The sequence below is a fragment of the Neospora caninum genome, chromosome VIII, assembly GCF_000208865.1.
Source record: "Neospora caninum Liverpool complete genome, chromosome VIII".
In the NCBI taxonomy this organism is placed as follows: domain Eukaryota; phylum Apicomplexa; class Conoidasida; order Eucoccidiorida; family Sarcocystidae; genus Neospora; species Neospora caninum.
Window position 1 is genome coordinate 2,420,162 of NC_018395.1, and position 18,932 is coordinate 2,439,093.

At 54.5% G+C, this 18,932-nt stretch overlaps 2 protein-coding genes across 2 annotated transcripts; both read right to left on the reverse strand.

The window, feature by feature from the left end:
* Positions 1-536: 536 nt before the first annotated feature.
* NCLIV_033090 (putative rhoGAP protein) lies at positions 537-7,626 on the reverse strand (the record flags this gene model as incomplete). The annotated part of the gene is made up of 11 exons (XM_003883504.1): positions 537-616; positions 1,082-1,448; positions 2,147-2,236; positions 2,747-2,797; positions 3,432-3,473; positions 4,126-4,175; positions 4,577-4,959; positions 5,237-5,432; positions 6,055-6,164; positions 6,468-6,581; positions 7,532-7,626. 11 exons carry the CDS (start codon positions 7,624-7,626, stop codon positions 537-539), a joined length of 1,578 nt encoding a protein of 525 aa, XP_003883553.1.
* Positions 7,627-10,668: 3,042 nt separating this feature from the next.
* On the reverse strand, positions 10,669-18,760 carry NCLIV_033100 (putative prolidase; the record flags this gene model as incomplete). Its single annotated transcript, XM_003883505.1, has 12 exons — positions 10,669-10,779; positions 11,330-11,429; positions 11,968-12,025; positions 12,682-12,895; positions 13,742-13,936; positions 14,400-14,493; positions 14,786-14,961; positions 15,593-15,748; positions 16,406-16,511; positions 17,190-17,334; positions 17,835-17,958; positions 18,446-18,760. The coding sequence occupies 12 exons, from the start codon at positions 18,758-18,760 to the stop codon at positions 10,669-10,671; spliced, it is 1,794 nt and encodes a 597-aa protein (XP_003883554.1).
* Between the last annotated feature and the right edge of the window lie 172 nt (positions 18,761-18,932).

Sequence of the window (18,932 nt, forward strand, 5' to 3'; positions counted from 1 at the left end):
TGCAATACAAACGGTCGCTTGACAGATAGTCCAGCAAACGACTACTGGTAGCTGCACCATCGAACAACTTCATCCCGCCTCTCTTAAGTAAACATTCGGCCACATTAGAAAACATTCTGTCGGACCGGGAGCCTCTTGTACCAGACGCTGCAGGTCTGAGAAGAAGGCGAGCCCGACGCCTAATAGCCAAACAGGCAAACGGCCGAAAGAAAGGTGTCGTCGCTTCGGAAAGCATCGCCCGGTTGAGATGCTTCCGGCACGGCATGTTGGGCAAACGTGCTGCTCGATTTCTCGTCAACGAACGACACAGCCTGAGCGTTTATAGGTCGGGACCTCCGCCACGTTTTCGATTAGTGTGAGGATCTCACATTCCTAAAATGGGCTGAACTGTCTACGCACACCAAACCTGTTAGTGTGCCAAGCGATAAACGGCGTTCCGCCTTCCACCGAATTTCAGCTTCGAGAGCTGACGTGTTTGTGCCACATTGGAAGCCGAAAAGTCCGGGTTTTGCCCGGAAAGTTGCTGAGTTCTATGTTTAGTCGTCGTCTTCCTCTTCGGAGGAGGTGTCGTCGTCCGAACTCTCCTCGCTGCTTGACGAGCTGCTGGGTCTCTTGCCTGCAGTGGGCCACAGAGACGTGACACATTCACGGAGCATTGAACGAAGTCTCGGACAGCCGGCGCGCCGCCACTCACGCCATCAAATGCCTAAACCACCGTAGAGTGCCGGGGTGCTGTCCAATGAATCCGCCTCGTCATCTAGGTGTACTATCCGTTTTACTCAAGCCATGGCCGCATCTCAAGAGAAACTCCTTTTGTGCACATCCGTTCGTAAATCTACTACCCATGATGCACAACTCATTGCTCCGCATATGGCCAAGTAAACGCTCGCCCGTCATCCCATGCGTGTCTCCTCTAGCGACGTGTGTTGAGGCGGCTATCTCCGACACCAAAGTGCTAAACCGAGACAGCCGGAGAGGGAAAGCTTTCACAACATTCCACCTTGCCCTCCACATCCTTTGTGGTTGTTTCTGGTTGCCAGAAATCACTGCCACTGCATTTAGGTGGTACCGACCAGCTTACCTGCTGAAGCCTGCCGGTTAATCTGTTGCTTCGGCGCAGCAGCTTTGGGGGCCGCCGGGGCCGTCGCAGTCTCCGGCTCCCCGGTGGCCGCAGGAGCCGCTGGCGGCCGGGCGGGGACAGTTGCAGGAGCCGCAGGCTTTGTGCCATTCGCCTTCTTTTGCGCCTCGTCGCTCGAACCTTCCGAAGAAGACGATTCCTCGTCCGAAGAGGAAGAAGACGACTCCGATGAAGAGCTCTCGGCCCGTTTCTTCTTCGGGGCTGCTTTTCCTGCGGGCGCTGCCGCTGCAGGTTGAACTGCCTTCGGCTGCGCATTCGGAGTCAGCTTCTCTGCATTCTCGATAGCCAGCGAAATTGCTTGGACAATCATCTGAAGGAAGAGCACAATAAGCGGTGATGCGAGTCACAGTGGAACAAACAGGGACAAAGATGAAGAGGAACGAAAGCGAACGATACGGACGACGGGAGAAGACTAAACACACATCCACAGAGAAGTAAAGAAAGAGACAGCAGATGGATCTGGCACGCACCCGTAGGGCAGAGCCCCGAAAGGTGCCGGTGGCAGAGCCGATGATGCATGCCTCAGAGCTTTCAGACAAAAGGGGAGAGAGGGTGGCGGATCCTTCCAAGCCCCTTGAACAGTGCCGCACGTACACCATTTGCAGGTATCGAACTGGAAAAGCATCCATAGCAATTGTTCACAGACGTTAGCCCAGGGTCGGGCGGGCACATACGCGTGCATTGACAGGCACACGTATATGCATGCATGCTGCATAGCCAGATACATGCACGGCAAGGCAGACTGAAAACGAAAAGCAGAGCCACAGGAACAGATCGATGTGGATGGACAGCGAAAAAAGTGGTTTCCCGAGAGCGCCTCTAATCGGAGAACGCACAGGCATTCACGGATATACCTCTCGGGGAATACGCAGGCGCATACGCTATGCCACACAAAACTCACCATGATTAGCTAAGGTTCCCCACACATGCATGAAGCACACAAGTGAGAGTGCTGCAAGCGATGGACCTGGCGTCAAGCTATCCAATTGAGGGGCCAAGGCGACTTACTTGGGTAACGATGGGGGCCTGAGAATCTGGTTTGGTAGGCGGACGACAGAACGACGGGGCAAACACCTCGGCGATCCTCAAGGGTGTCATCTGTCACAACACCGAAGCAAACACGCGTATACTTTTTTGACACAAAATACGACCTCGGCACGACTTTGAAGGCACCCTCGTCTCCCACCGATAGACTCCATGCAAGATCGCAAAGATACATCTCTTTATTGCGCGTGCAATATTACAGCACAGTCGAACGCCGACATACATATAGATGTATATACGTTTGCCTCACAAGCCGGCCACGCAGTGACTGGACATTCTGCACGGAAACCATGCCGTGTGCATGCAAATACGTGGAAGGCTCGTTGGACCTCTTCACGCCTGTCCGTCGCTGTGTATTGAATAACGTTACCGTGAAGGAATCTCTGGCTGCAAACTGGTACACATCGGAGTGCTAACTCGGCGTGACACGCAGCCATTACACAACCAACACACACAAAGCAACGATAAATGCTAGGCACGTGAAGCATATTGTGCAGCTGTGCGAAAAAGATAAATATTTCGGAGACCTCCGCATGCACAGACAAAATAGGTGATCCAGCTTACCGCGTTTTGAGAGGATTCCCCTGAGATAACCTTGAAGGCTTTCATTATGTACTATAGGAAGATGCAAAAAGTGACAGGCGCAAGCGAACGATTTTGAGGGGGTCCAGCATACGTGGTGAAAAACAGCCGTCTAGCATGGGGGCTTGGAATGCCTACGTAAGCACGGCAGCATGCAGCTCTGTTGCAGTCAACTAGCGGTGAATGCGCACGTCCGAACTGGCTTCTACCGAGCTGAGAAGCCTTGCACGATTCGGCAGCAAGACCAGCAGCTACCGTTCGCTCGCCAAGCAGGTCTTCCGACAGAACGTACGATGGTAAACATTGGTGGTTGCGTCGCGAACTCGAGCTCTCGGAAAGTCGACACGCGCTGACAGATATGCTCGTGAGAAGGATTGCAGTACATCCGACTACACTCACTTACACAAGATGTTACAAACGGATACGCTTTTTGGTCCCCAAAAAGAAGATGTATTTTATATATAGTACATATATATAGTACATATATATATGTATAAGCGATAGCAGATCTACAGACACAGAGACACACAGCTAGCAGGGATGTAGCGTGTTTTGAAGACGGCGTTGCCCAGAGAAACCAAAGCAGCAAACGTGGAGGGATGCTCATCGGGATGGAGAAACAGGAATGACACGACTTGGGAGAGACAGACAGCTGTTTACTCCTTACCGAACACGCTTCTTGTTCGCCTGGCGACAGGGATGAGTACACCTGGAAACAGGCATGGACAGCCAAGGAGAGAATCACCAAGGCCACGCCAGCCACGTTGTGGCAATCGACTCTCGAGTATTTGCAGTATGCAGCCAGAGGGGTAACGCAACTGTTCCACGTTTTCCCGCCCCGGCGCACCGATAGGCACAGACCTGGACACTCTCATGAGGCAAGTGCGACGTCAATTCGGAGACGGACAGGAGACGGAAAAGCGCGTCAATGGCCGGAGGCCAGGGACACGAATGGCCGGCATGTATACGTAGGCGGGTCGCCGCAGGAATTTCTCCTGGACCGTGCACGCAGCGGCGCAGCGAGGTGCCGAATCACGGGGACAGGGTGACAGCAACTGGCGAAGGGCTAACAAAAAGAGCGAGACAGAGAGGCACGTACGTGAGGCGCGACTGAAGTTACAGGCACGAAAATACAGGCGCAACCATAAACAGGCGTAGCGCTAGATCGAGCGCGAGGTAGATGACGACATTGACAGACGCATGGAAAGAAGATAAAGTGAAAAAGCAAGAAGTTGGTTTTTCCCGATTCCAGGGAAAAACCAACTTCGAACATGAACCACAGGCACTGCACGACAAGAGACGCAGAGCATATCGCCTCTTGCCCGGCTAGCGAATCGAATCGCTTTTCCTCGCGGATGTACCTGCATCACGGTGTCGAGGAGTTTTGTTTTATCTGGTGCGGTCGCGGCCTCTGCAAACATGCAGATATCGAAGACATCACGAATCCTCCACCGTCTCCAAACTCCGACCGAAGTACATGCCGTTCCCACCATCTGGCAGAGCACGATACCGGCAAACCGGATAACGGTGCCCACGAGAACACGATTCGGAGAAAAAAACGTCTTGCGTAGGCAGACACAGAGGAACACAGCCTCCGCAGCGTTTACCCTACTTGTCGACAGACATTCAGACGGAGTTCAGCACACGTTGAAAGCGCAGCACAGTGGTTGCGTTGCCTGCAACGCGCTCATTCAGTCAGTGAAGGTCTGCTGCTGTCCCCTCTTTTTGACGGATGTCCTACGGTCTCGTCCTTTCTCTAGCCTCGTGCGCAGGAGTCGGTGCGCCGGTGACGGTGGGGCTGTGCCGCCTTACTGGTTAGGGCTGAGAAGGTGCCATAAGCCCCTTCGCCGAGGAATGGGATTGTCAGGCAGTCGAAAAGGAGTCGGAAGCCGGTGATTAGGGCAGGGATGTTTGTCCACTCGGCGAAAGGGTTGCCTTGGTCAATGTCCCCAACAAACGCGTAGATGGACGCGCAATCCGCTTGCAAGCAGAACAAGTCTTTTGTGCCAATGACCTCACGAGAAGTGATGTGGTCGACAAAGTCAACGTAGATCCTAGGGAGCCGCGTGTAGGGCGGAACGATGTTCGTCGGAATTCGGGCGCACAGCGTCGCCACAGGCGTCCCGTAGATTGTCAGCGCGCTGCCAGGGGAAACGCGCTCTTCCTCCTCGTGCTGAACGACGTACGGAATCTTCCTGGAACAGTGCAGGGGGCATCACTACCACATGCACACGCGTGTACATATGCCGAAAGTAGATATGCTCCCATCCAATAAGCAACGCATACAAAAGATACACAAAGAAGCCATTAGCCGTATACCATGTCGGTGCACATCGATGAGCGCCAGGGGAGATACAGAAGGCCGAGAATGCAGCCAAGGGAACAGCATCACTTGCGCCGGCGCACATCGGCACGTTCTCCACAGACGCGACTAGCACGACTCTGGCTTGTTTTGCGAAATGTCGATCTTACGTGAGTGCCTCGATGGGAGGCATTTGAAGAGTGCTGAGAATGTCTGAGAGCTGCTCTACGTAGACTATCTTCTTCCAGAATTTCTCGGAGACAACGTTGGACATCGCGTCCAGGACCATCTTCCTAGCAAGTGTCCAGTGCAGGAGATAAATTTTCTTCAGGTTCTTCTTGATCGAGCGAGGGAGAGACAAATAGCCTGCGAAACACAGGGAGCGACGCAACAGAAACGGGAAGCGCGCCTGTGGGAAGAAAGAGATATTGGTGGCCACACAGTCGACCCGCATACTCTGAGCAGCCGAGCACGAAGCAAAACTGTTGCACACCAAAATACGACGCATAAGCGCTGTAATCGCTTGTCCCTCCACTGTAACGCCAATGAAAGAATGAGAGCGCCTGCCGAAGCAGTCAAAACAACTGGGGATGAATGTAGGTGTAACGCATGTCGTTCACTTGGACCGCGGAAGAAAAAGCCGCCTCAACGCCCTCAAGCTCAAGACCCGTCGCTCTCATTCACCTTGCGTCGGCCTGGCCAAGATTCCCGTCTGACGTATGTTTGAGAGACGGTGCCAGGCGGACATGGCGACATAACTGGCGGCAGAGGGAACGGCAATCGAATGCATGCGTGTCTTCCTCTGTGGACGGTAAAAGTGTTAGACTGTTGTGGCCCCAAGCGAAAAATGATCACGCGGAAGACGCTCGACGAGCACCCGTGGCACCTGTTCTTCCGGGCTTCTATTTATCGTCCGTTTCCCTCTGCTTTGCGTTCGGTCCCTCGGAACACACTGTTGACGGAAGCAACCTGCTGCCCGATCACTTACACTGCTTTAGAACAGATACAGCATCATTAAGCCAGTTGGTCATGGCTAGCGCGAAGATCACGGCGAACGGCTGATTCTCCATCTCGTGCAGCTTCGCTAGCGCATAGTGCCTGCGAGCAAACCCGCGGCAGAAACAAAGGAGAGGCTACATGCGTATCCAGCACATCTGCAGGCGTGGAGTTTTGATTTCGAGACGCGGGGATAAACCTATAGGTAGGGGTGACGGTCAAAGCATATCCGTGTGGAAATCGACGTCACGATGGGCATGCACCTGAGGGCACGCATATATCATTCCATTTATATATGTATATATATATATATATATATAGGGATGGAGAACCATGACTGGAATAGATCACCCGCTCAAATAAGCCAGAGACGGATTTACATGGTAGTCGTGCTGCTCGACTTACATCGCCTTCTCAAGCTCGTCTGCTGCGCCAGTCAGGAAGCAAAACGTGATAAGCAGCACTTCCTCATTGTCTTTGTTTTTCCCTAGAGACTGGATCAGGCCGGAACGGTCAAAGCTGCATTCACGCACGACCAATGCATCACAACCAGATACGCCTTTCTCTGGGTGCCGCGTCTCCACGGAAACCTCAATCGTCCCGAGCAGAAAGGTAAACTTGTGGAATGCAGGGTTTCCTCCACATCCGAAACCACGCCGGTGGATAGGGGGGGCATCATGGCTGATGCACTATCCCTAGGATCTTCCATAACAAGGGCTGGTGGCCGACGTTAAGACCACGGCGATGCGTGCGATCCTTTCTCTACCTCTCCCCCTATAGCTGCCGACCACACAGCAAACAGACGGCCTTCTCGTGAATCCAAATAAAAAAGATCCGCGGACGTTCCGTTATCCCACCGCCTCGTGCTGCGAAAGCGCCGGCGACAAAAGAGCATGTTGTGAGATACGGGGGCGTTTCAGTACAGCCCCATTTCGGAAGATACACGCGCTACACTGCGGACGGACTCATGTGTCCCTGTCACGCTCCGCACTGCCACAAGGAACCGTTCGTTGTGTTGAAGCTGTGGTGTACATGCCGGCCCTCCAGCGCGAGAGCGCGCAGCGCGAGTCCATTCATGCTTGCATCTCCTCGCCAGTTCCCGCCTGACACCTGGGCGAGTTGAGCGGAGATTCAGGTTAAAAAAGCATCTGCCAACCAGAAAAATAACTGTTGCTGCGAGAAGTGTGCGAGGAGGCAGGCAACCAAATACGACCGGACACGCGTTTGAAGGGAAACGACGGCTCCGTCGCGTTTGCCCCTCACAGAACGCGGATCCACCACACCCCCCGGGGAGTCTGGAGGGTTTCCTCTCGCCTCAAACAGCCGTCATGCTGCACACTCTGAGATTATGCACACGCCAGGCTTTCTGTGAGAGTCGGCACCGGAGAACAATAACGTGAGCGCATCGTCCGTCACTAGGAAAGAGCCTGTCGCCATTCAACACAGGCCAGACACAGATAGGGACTCACGCGGAAAGGTCCTCCTTCTGCGCCATCTCCACCGCCCTCCTATACTGCATGAGCATCTCCGGAGAGGCCTCCTCATCGCTGTCCATGTACGACATTTTCGTAGGTTTGGAGTGGAAGAACGTGAATGGCGTCCGCCTTTTGCCTCGAACCTTCGCCCTCAGCCCTGGAGTAAGATGCCCAAACCTCGTCACGCCTTCCCGCCCCCTTCTCACCTACGCTGACCCTCCTCCGGGGATAATGAATCGAACACTTTGCCAGCTTCAAGAGCAGGTCTACCCAAAAAATTGAAAATCCCTCGCTCCCACAAGTCCAGAGTTGAATGAGGCGTTTGCAATTGTGTACACAGCCCAGCGCTTGTGAGATAGATGTGTATCGGACGAACGGTATCGTAATCTCGAGCCCGCCTCTGACCCTGCAAGAACACGAGAAATGCGGCTTCTCGCGAAGAGAACGGTAGACAAAAGAACCTGCTTGCCGGATGTCGATGGGCCGCGCGCCTAGCGCAGAAAAGAGAAAAGAGTGACGCGGAACAAAAGGAGAGCAAGAACCGGTTCGGCGTGGCACCAGATGCGAGCATGGAGACCGGGACCGAGACTGCGCAACAGGAGCTCCGCTGGCAAACACGGAGGCGGTGACGACCTTTTACGGACAGTGTCACGTAGAGGTAGTTTCACCCGCCCTCCCAGTGCGTGTGTGACCTAGAAAAGGAAGATATCTCTCGTCTTCTTGGAGCGCGTCGTCGACGTCGCCTTTGTACCAGGAGGAAATCGCAGTGAGGCGGAGGAAAGGGTTCTCTGTGCCTTGTGAAACCCCGGTCGGTCCTTCTGATTCCTTGTACAGCGCCTCTTTACCTGTATCTGATGGTGATATATAAAAACCTCAAAGCTTTCATTCCTGCATCATATTCCTTTCCAATGCGGAACCTGCGACGCTAGGTCGTTCCCAAATATAGGTGAAAGCCGAGCCGTCGTTACGGGGCCGTCAAGCTCCGGGAGAATTACGGGGTGACACCGCTAGAAGCCGACGAAAAAGTGAGCAAATTGTGAAAGGCACGAAAAGACGAAGCGGAAGAAAGAAAGGAAAGAGCTGGAACAGTCGCGGAAAGAAAACGCGGCGGATGACACTAGCGCCAGTATGCACGCGCGTCCCCGGGGAAGAGAAGCGGCGGAAAACGCGAAGCGTCACGCATTGAAGTGACACTACATATCCAAAACAACCCCAGGAACGTGAAAAGGCAACGCCGAAGTCAGCAAACAACAGCAAAGGCAAGACATTATTTTTCCTGCAAGTTCCCGTGAACTGTCGAGTAGCCGCGGACCTCGGTGTGCGCTTGAGATGTGCAACTCAGCCCACGCACGAAGACGCGCGCGCTGTGTCGAAAGCATCTCCAACGGACTCGCTCGTTTTGGATGTGTGCTGTCAGATTTTGTCTGAGATAGCACGAGCAGTGCTGGAAAGATCCGAGAAAATGGAGAAGTCAGGGAGCGCGAAAAATTGAAGACGGGCCGCTGCATGACCAGGCCAGGCGAGCCTCGAGAAGCCCCGCTGGTAGCGCTGCATGACGAGACCTAAAGATTGAGTCCGCCTGAAAATACAGCTGCGCATGCCAAGCGACACCTGGCCCCAAAAATGCAGTCGCATATGGGGAAGGATCGTGCATCTTCCAGTTTCCTGCTGCTCCAGATGCGGTTGGGAAGAGCTCTCAGCAGTGTCAGGAGACTGTCGTTTCTCAAAGATTCGAACATCTCACGTGCTCCCTCAGTGATCGACGCCACCGGTTAGTCCCACCAGGGCGTCCGCTTAGGCTGCTCAAGTTGTGCCACGATATACACAGAGGCGTTTCAAAGCCGGGGTGAGAGCACACCCCGCATACGCGTATAGAATGGGTCGCCAAAGATGTGTTGCACGCCGACTTCACTGATAAATATCTCGCCCTCTCATCCATTCTGTGGGAACCTTGGGAGAAGCAAGTCAGATTGAAGCTTCTCTCTTTCTTGCTGGCCCGGTGTAGGGCACCTGGTGCAGAGAGTCATTTGCGCGGTTGGAGACACTGGGCTTCGAGCGCGCTGTACCCTGCGCCCCCGCCCCTATCTCTGTGTTTTGAAGCCAACACGCCTTCAGTTCTCATGTTTTCCTCTGTTGTTTTCGCCTCCGAATTGCTCACCATGTTCGTGAAATGCAGTGAAAGAACTCACCACCACGACGTCTCTCTGCACTGCTTCAAACCCGAAGCTGCTCACTTCCGTCTCATGTCTCGCTTGGCATTTTAATCACTGTAATCGTGTGCTTCACCGTAAAAGAACCACCGTGGCTTGGTGACATTCTCTTGCAGGGGAACGTCTCTCGTGCGGCTGCCTAGACATTACAGAACCAGTCTATTCGTTGTGCAGAGAAATATGGTATCAGCAGGTTGGCAGTGGGATTTCCAGAGTTGTGCAAGCCGACAGCAGAGGCCGACTTTACCTCCATTGGCTTTAAAAGAAGAGAAGCCTGTTCTGTTAGCCATTAAAGAGGTTCTCCTCTTCACAGGGCCCAACTATGATTTGGTAAACAATACGAAGGAAAACGGGTGTCAGGTTGTTCACGATTGCCTTCCCCTGGCCTCGCTTCTTCCTTGGCTCGACCCGGTGGTTGTTAGCTCTCTCGTTTTGCTCGCGGTACAAAACGACGGAATTCAGTTGTATCCATGTGAAATAGAGTGCTCGAAAAAACCTTTTCGCCAACGGAAAAACCAGGTAACTAACGCGTCACTCGGCTGCCTCCCCCACCCTTCTGTTTCCCATCCCTGTACCACAATACAATGTGTTATTCACAAACTCGCTTTTCGTCAACTCCTTTCTTCTATGGTCCTCGACTTCCCTGATCTGAGCCACAACGTTCCCCAGTTTGAACCATGTCTTCTGAACTGCCGAGTGTCTCGAAACGCTTCCCGCTCGTTGCCCCCCGCCTCCGTCTTACACCCTTGTGTTTGGGTCTCCGTCGTCTAGCAACTTCCCCGCATCGACATTTCGTCATAGGCGCTTGTGTTTGACGCTTTTTCTCAAGACCCGAAAGGCCGGAGGGGGACCGCTGGTAGAGTTTCAAAGTGTACAGACCCAAGCTACAGATTTTGTGCGCTGCACACTGCGTGCTGTCGTTCACTGTAGAGCTGCCTTTCGCTTCTTCTGTTCCGTGGCCCCAAGCGCGCTATCTCTCCCTGTTCGGGTAGCCAGAAGCTCCTCGACCTCTTCTAGGCGACGGGGCACGACCTGGAGAAAATAGCCGGGACAAACAAAACCGCAAGGAAGGCAAGCGGAAGCGCAAGATTACAAGCGACAAGGAAAGCATTAAAACGACAAAGGACGTGGAGAGGGCTGAATCCCTCGCACGCAGGTAGCGAGGACGCACGACACGCAGCTGCGGTGCATGTGCGCGTCAACAAGCGGATAAATCGGGGAGCAGGTGAACGTGTCTTCACCCGAACCGGCTGGACACACTTCAAAGGCTGACAGAATTGCATGCATCGCAAAGGTGAAGGGCAGAAGCGAGACGAAGAACGAGCACGGCAGCAAGCCAAACAACGGCACAGCAACCGCAGAGCGAGAACGGGAATGTTGAAAACCAAGGGCACGGGTTCATGCAAGGCAGACAAAGGACAGCCTCGGTTCGAGTGTCCTAGCGACAAACATAGAATAAACAGACCTATCTATGCCGCCACACTGGCTTGCATTCCCCTATATATATATATATATATATATATATATATGCACGCATAGATTGCAACATACCATATACACGGATACATGCACGGGAACTTACAGTGAGGTTTTCGATGCCATCAGAAGTGACAATGACGACGTCTTCTAGCCTAACGCCACCAAGTCGCATGTACGGCGCCAATGCGGTTTTGTTTATTAATCTGCAGAGACGACGCGACAAGGGAGGCAAATGAAGAGGCAGCCAGCATGTTGCATCTCCGTTCTTATGCATCATACCTACAGGAGCTACCCGGATATATGGATTATGTAAGGCACCATGCATAGGTGTAAAGCTGGACGCATACACATATATACGCAGACGAAGATGCGATTAAGGCTGCGCATAGCCGTAGACTGATACGCGTGTCCACAGAGGGAAAACCCTGTTTTGAGGGACGGTTGCCCGATTGCGGTGTGTGGCGTAGAGAGCCACTAATGTACCTACAGTAGCATTTGAAGCAATGTGTCATGCGTTCCTCCTTTCGCCCAAAGGTATGTGGCCAGAACCAAATTCCTCCCTTTCCCACGCCCAGCGGCGAATTCGGCACCCCCTTGGCATCATCTCTTCTTGTCTCGCCCTCGGTTGTTCGTCGATCGCTCTCCACGTTCCCTCCGTGTTCCGTCCTTTATCTCGTCGTCGCAACGCACCGCCGTCTGCGGCTTCACTCTGTCTCGTTCCCCACCTGCTCCGGCACTCACCGACTTTGGGTGGAGTCGCTAAGCGCTTTGTCAATGAGAAACGGCACAAAGTAGCAACCTGCGACGGACAAATCCCGAACGCCACCGACATTTCCTCGCAAGCTAACTGCTACGAATCCACGTGCACATCCATATGTATGTACAAGAACTCTAAACATACAGACTCACACGTTAGTCGGTGTGACTACAAAGATGGCCCCTCACGTTTACGCACTCATGGTCAGCCTCACGCCTGGTTCAACCCGAGTCAAAGCCTGAGGACAGTCATACCCATGTCGAGCGGCTTCCCGTTAACCACTCCCCTTCTCTGCCTTTTCATATGTGAGTGTGTCCATACAACACAACCCGTACACCCTCCGTTCAAAATCGAGGAACACCGCCCCACACGTGGGTCGCCCTCTGGCTTCAATCTATTTCTTTCTCCGACGACGATGACAAAAAACACTTTGCGCTGCCTGCCGCGACCGAGACGGCACCTCCGGAGGCGGCAAGGGTCTTTGGCGTGCAGTTGCTGCATGGTTGGTTCCCTGACTGTTTTTTTCTCGGTGTTTCGTTTCGCTGCGTGGCTCTTAACAGATGCGGACTACGCAGTCTGCGCAGCCGGTCCTCAGCCCCTTCCGTCCCCTGGGGGACACGGACGAGACGGAGAAGGGTTGCCTTGTGTTCCTGCCGATCTGCCTCGCTTTGCGTGCTTGTCTCAGCTTTCCAAAGTACCTGGCTCCACCGTGATGACCATGTTTTCTTCGAGTCGCCGAGTGGTCCGCAGGTAGCAGAGCCCCGGCTCCGAACTCCGAGGAAATTCTCCAGAGAATCCACCCACGTCGTGGGTGTCGAGACCGAGAAGGTGACCTAGACCGTGAGGCATGAAGACACTCCCCAGGTGCGCCGCGATGCAGGCCTCCAGAGGCCCGCTGATAACGCCGGCCGCCTGCAGACCAGGAACGCGAACCGTGGAAATGAGACGAAACCTTGGAACAGGAAACGGCACCTTGAGCAACCCTGTTTGTTCCCCAACCTATGGAGAGTAAAAAGACGCCCAGTCAGGAAGCCACTCAGACAAACACGCCTTCACAGCCACGCAAACGCTTCCTCTCTTTTGGGTGGAGCAGGAAGGATAGACGCAGCGGCAATCGGTGAGAGAGAACGTGCGGCGGGAGACCAAAGAGACGAAACGTCCTTTCATCCCACCGTGGAAGGTCCAACGTGGTCAGGAGCCCTTAGAGTCGCTGAGGCTCCCTGGCAAGTGAGCGGGGACACGGAGACGAGAGGGGGGGAAACGAGTCCGGCAAAGCGGAAGACCGATGGACGGTTTTCTTGTGCATCCGTTCATAGGAGACCGCTGATTCGCCTCACGGTGCGACTCAATGACCACGCTCAGCCGGCCTCGGTTACCAAAGCTCGTAGCGGCTCGGACGTCAAATCCCCGAAAACACAACGCGAAGGCCAAGACGGGGCAAACGTGTGGGGCGTTCAGAACACACACCAGAAGCGCCACGCGAGATACACGCGGACAGGTGCGTTCCTCTGCCTATTCTCGGTAGCGGTGCGTATACCAACACGTCATACTCGCACCTCTATATGCATACGGAGAGGGCCTCTGCCTTGGGACATCGACGGGTTGTTCTCATACAGCTAAGCATGGCGCTCTCTACACGTGCAGTCCGTGTTCCAGGAATTCAAACTCGAAAGAGGATCTGCACGCAGGTCTCTCGAGTAAGGCGCGCATCTGGCTGCCAGCGTCGAGAACCGGAGTGTGGGTCTCCGGCCTTCTTACCAGGAGTCTCTCCAATATTTTCTTCTCCGCTAACCGGTGCATGTCTGTCCACTTGACCCCCGGCTTCATGGCCATTTCCACGGCCCTCTGCGCATCGTATGCAGCCTCGTAGACGACACGCTGTTCGGGGCTGCACATGCCGTCGACGGGGTAACTGAGTGTGATGTCTGTGGAGTAGCCGCTGTACTCTCCGCCCTGGCACGAGAAGACGCCCACAGGAGGCACCATGAGAATGGCCGAAACGGAAAAGGAACACCGCGCCATAATGCAAACCATGCGAGTCCCACAGCGAGCCATACACCGGAACAGGCGTACGGCGACGCGAGAGAGGGTAACATGCCGTATGTCTGTCACACACGCGAGACTCTGGTAGTCGCATGGCGAACGGCGCGGCCCCTGCGTGTCTGCCCTCCGGAAATGTGCGATTTGCGCTTGACAGACGTGAGTTAAGAAGCCGCATCGACGAAAGGAGAAGGCAAGAAACAGCGCTTGCTCTCCCACTGGCTGCTCATTGCGTGCCGCACACGCCTTCGCGCATGCAATCCACCACGACACACCTGGCCCCGAACGCGGTCGAGTCATGCAAATGCTCCACACGTGACAGGGGATGAGTTCAGGTTCGCCTTTCCAGATCCCCACGAGGAATCCGGTCGCTCACCATGTCGAAGAGGAGCATGTCTCCGGGCTTGATGACCCCGTCATTCGGTCGGCCAGCGTGGCCGTAGTGAAGGATTGCTCCGTGAGGCCCCGCACTGGTCACAAGGAAAGTGAAGAAAAGCTACACAAAACGAATGAATCGCTGGAAGGGCAACTCTCCATTTCGTACGTTTCGGAGACCGGAGACGCTCGCGTCAGTCGTATTTGCCTTTCCGATGTCTCCGTCCCCTCATTCTTCTTCTCTTGTCGCTGGCCCTACAGCTGGTCCGGGGTAAACCGCCAGGTGTCTAGTCACGCGAGGGCCGCTGTCCGTGCGGCAATCGCCCTAATGCCGCTCTTCCCACGCTTCGTGCCTCGCCCCTCTCCCTTTCTCAGGTTGTCTCTTACCAGCAAATGCAGTCGTAGGCAACGTGTCTCGCGCCGCCAGCGTAGTGAACGAAGGCGCGGAAAAGCGCCTCCGCCTGACCTTCAACCATGCCGGCGTACACGTTGCGCATGACGAATGCATGCCCTTGCGACGAGACTAAGCACGCAGCTCGAAGGTACTCGCGTTCCAATTCTGTCTGCATGCGCACAAACAAAAAACACAGAGAACCACAAGGAAAGACTGGCGGTGCGAACTTCAGATCCTGACCGAGAGCGCGTCCCTTCGCCCCGTTGCATTTGTCAGCTGTTTGTCAGCAGGGGCACAGCTGTCGCGACGTTCTGGTCGTTGATGCAGCCTATCCAAACAAACTGCACATGGCCATATTAAGGCCTTCGTCCATGGCAGCATACTCGTGACGATGCACGGGCTCACGCAGCTTTGTATGCACAATGGTATATGAATAGGGAGTTGTGTGGACGCCAATGCAGGTGCGAATTTCGAAAAAGGCAAAGAACGAACTTACAGAAAGGCACTGATAGATGCATCGGCATAGAGGCCAAGACTGCATGCGAGTACCAGCGCGCCAGAGACAGCGACTACGGTATCTGATTCACCACCGCACCAATATGTGCATGCACAGAACATCACGCATATACACAGACAGATAGATACATAGATATGGATATAGATACATAGATGCAGATATGCATACATCGACAGGGAGACAGGTAGATACGACAGACAGATCTGCGGAGACGCTCGTGTGTGTGTCCACTGGCGTGCCTCCATCTGGGGAGGCAAGTGAACGTTGTAGATGGACAACGGACCTTGTGAACGCGACACTCTGTAAGGAGATCATAGAGAAAGTGAGAACTATCGACGGAGGGGACGCCGAGGTCACGCGCCACAGAGGGTGGCTCGATGAGTCGATCACTGTCGCTGTTTTTTCCGCGCAGAACATGCAGATGGCCAATTTGTCTCTTCTGCAAAGAAAAACCTCAGAGGACCAAGTGCGCCGTCCTTCCTCATCACATCTGCATCGGTAAATACCAGCATGTGGCCAGACGCACACGATGCACATCCCGGCGAATTGCAGTCTCGCCTCGCATTCATCGTCTGGAGGCCATACATCCTGGGGACGCCTCTCCCCCCGGGCGTAGTAGACGGGGCAGGAACTTTTAGCGCCGCACATCCGGCAGGAATGCACTCAAGCATGGCAAACTCGACGAATCACGCGGACAATCGCGAGAGGCATACATGCCTAAATGACAGTTTCGTCAAGCCGCTCCCATGAAAAAGGCAAGGCACAGCAGATATGAAAAAGTAATCGATTATGTCTTTCGTGTGTATCCCACCAACCATACCCTGCGTTGCACATTTTTGCTAACACCTCCAGGTCTCTTTCTCTCTGCATTTCTGCTAGGACGTCAGTGGTCTCATGAAACTCAAAGAGCAGCAACAAACAGAGTAGTCGATATCAATGGACGCAAGGGGGGACAGCGCGCGAGTGAAAATGCAACTCCATTCTCTAAACCTACGACTCTGTATGCGGGAATCTCGAGAAAGACACAGAGAGTGAAGTTGTTGGCTGACGGCTTCGCAACGTGCGAACCGCAGCGAACTCACGTGTGGCAACTTACGTTCAGTTCCTCTCGAATTTCGTCGAGACCAGCTTTGTAGACGATCGCCCCGTCAAGGCCGTACCGCTTCATGTACCACTCAGCTGGTCGCGGGGGCCCCATGAACCTGGACGGATCGCCAGGCAGGCGAAACAGAGGATGCCGCACGCGAGGAACAAGCGCGTCCAACTCCAGTCAACTCCAGTCACACGACACCACCACGGGTATACGTCTCTCCTTACAGCGTTCCTGCTAGGGAGAGCGTTCAGGCGCCATTAAAGCCAACCAAGCGTCGAGCAAATCAACTCGGTCTTTCTCCCGACCCAACTGTCTGCCCGTTGTTGACGCCCTCGTCGGCCTTTTGAGGCGCCCAACGTTTTCCGACGCGCTGACAGAAGGCGTTTCGGGCGGTCTTTCCACGCCAGAAAAACGAGCAAGATCCACCGGTCGCTGTGCCGCGTGGAGTGACATTTTGTGCGCGACCCCAAACGAAAAGGATCTTCCCTTCGGTTCCTTCTGGCTATGGCAAGTTTAGCTTCCTGTCTCTTCTTCAAATGGCCTGTTCGGTCCTGTCGCTCCGAGGAGTTTTCCGTTTGATGTGGCCAGACGTTCGCCTAGTCCGCTGTGTTCACACACTGTAATTTCTGACTGCGCTTGAACCTCCCTCTGTGTTTTGGTTTCATCCTCGTTCGCTTCGTCGGGGCATCCTCCTGCTCGCCCACCTCATCTGCCTCTCTTTGCAAAGATGTCCCATCGTCCTTTGTTCATTTGTCTCTTCACCTCGCTTTTGCCTTGCCCCTCTCACCTCTGGTAATCCGGCGACGTCCACGGCACAAAGAGCACCGCTTGACGCCGGCTGAAGTCGAGCAGTCCAAACACATCGGGCTCGTTGACGCCAAAGAGGTAGCGGAAGAACTGTTCCTGTCGGAAAACGGCCTTGTCGCAGTCGGCTACGAAACGCGAAAAACGCGACACCACACATTGGACACGAAACCGCCACAACATTCGGAGACTTATCAGGGCTGATACATCTTTGCTACCCCCCTCCATCTTTTTTCGTCTGGTTTTCTTTCACCTTTGATCGCCGTGTTTCACTCCACCATCATTTTTCGTCGCTTCCCTCTTTCCCTCTATCGTCTTCAGGTCTCCTGGCCCCTCTTCCAGTCGTTGCCACCAGCGACGAGCTTGCCGCCGAGTCCTCTTCGTCGTTTGCGGTCAGCGTAGATTATGACAGAAACCAGCCATAGAAGTCCACACACCAACTTCGTTGTTATCCACGAACTACCCCTGCAGAAAAGAGCCAGCAAGGGCGAAGAGTCGGCAACGATGAGGCCGAGGGCGGGCAAATACCACAGATACTACGCCAGACGCGGGACTTGTAAGAGGAGCCAAGAGAACAAAAACGGTTTCCGTTCTGTTACGGGGAACGGCGAAGAACGCCAACACTTACATGCGTAGAAGGCCCAGTCGGCAGCAGACCCTCCCTGGAAGAAAGCAGCCACATTCGTATCTCTCGCCGTTTGGGTTGCCGAGGCCGTTGCTGTTTCGTAGGCCTTAAAGACTACCTCGCGAACCTGTGCGAAAGAACACGAGGACGCAAAAAGGCATGCATGCGCGACAACGGCCAGGAAGCGAGGTTGCCTGCAACACCTCCGCGGCATCTGCTGGAGTTTCCCGCTGCGTTCCAGCACGGCGGCGCGTCAACGCGACCACCGCCTTAGACGGACGGAGACCCCTCCGAGATCATCGGTGCCGCACAAGGCAGAAAGGACGGAAGCGGACGGAGGAAAGGTGAGTGGCCAGAAAAGAGAAGACACGATGGGCAGAACCGCGGGGCGCCGTGTCTTGACAGGGCCACGAGAAATGGAGAAGCGATGCGGGGACACCACAGAGGAGCCTGACACGAGGAACCTCATGCAGCGGTAGGAGCGAACAAGGCGAGGCGATGGAGGAGAGCCAATCGACTGAACAGAAGACCACGAAATATCATGCCGACAGGGCCACGCAAAGGTAATGCTTAGCAGAATGCTGGCAGGGGACAACGAGAGAATGGAGGCTCACTTGACGCGTCATCGCAGCTACTGTTTTGTAACTTGTGAGATAAGCATGAAGTTCTCTGTGAGCGTCGCTCTGTCGGACATCGTCAAGAGAGGAGGGCCAGTGCAACCACGGCTTGGCCTGGTGATTCGCCACTGGATTTTGCCCCGGAGCATGTGCACAGCCCTTGAAGGGGCTTAGATGTTTCTCGAGAGTCGACCTCAGAGGCGGGGGCTCCGCGTCAGGGGTGGAGAAGCTACTTGCGGAGCAGTACCACGAGTTGGGGGAGTGAGGATCGGTGTCGTTTGATTCGGGGGAGGAACTCGCGGCCGACGCCATTTTCTTCCCCGTCTCCAAGTCAGGATGCACGGCGGGGAAGAGAGACCGTACAGCAAGGCAGAGAGGAGAGAGCGGATGACGAAGATCAAGAAGGACGAAGGAGGAAGAAGACCACGCGCAAACTACAGCTTCAAAGAAGAGGCGAGCAGAACGACAACCAGAGGAGCAGGAG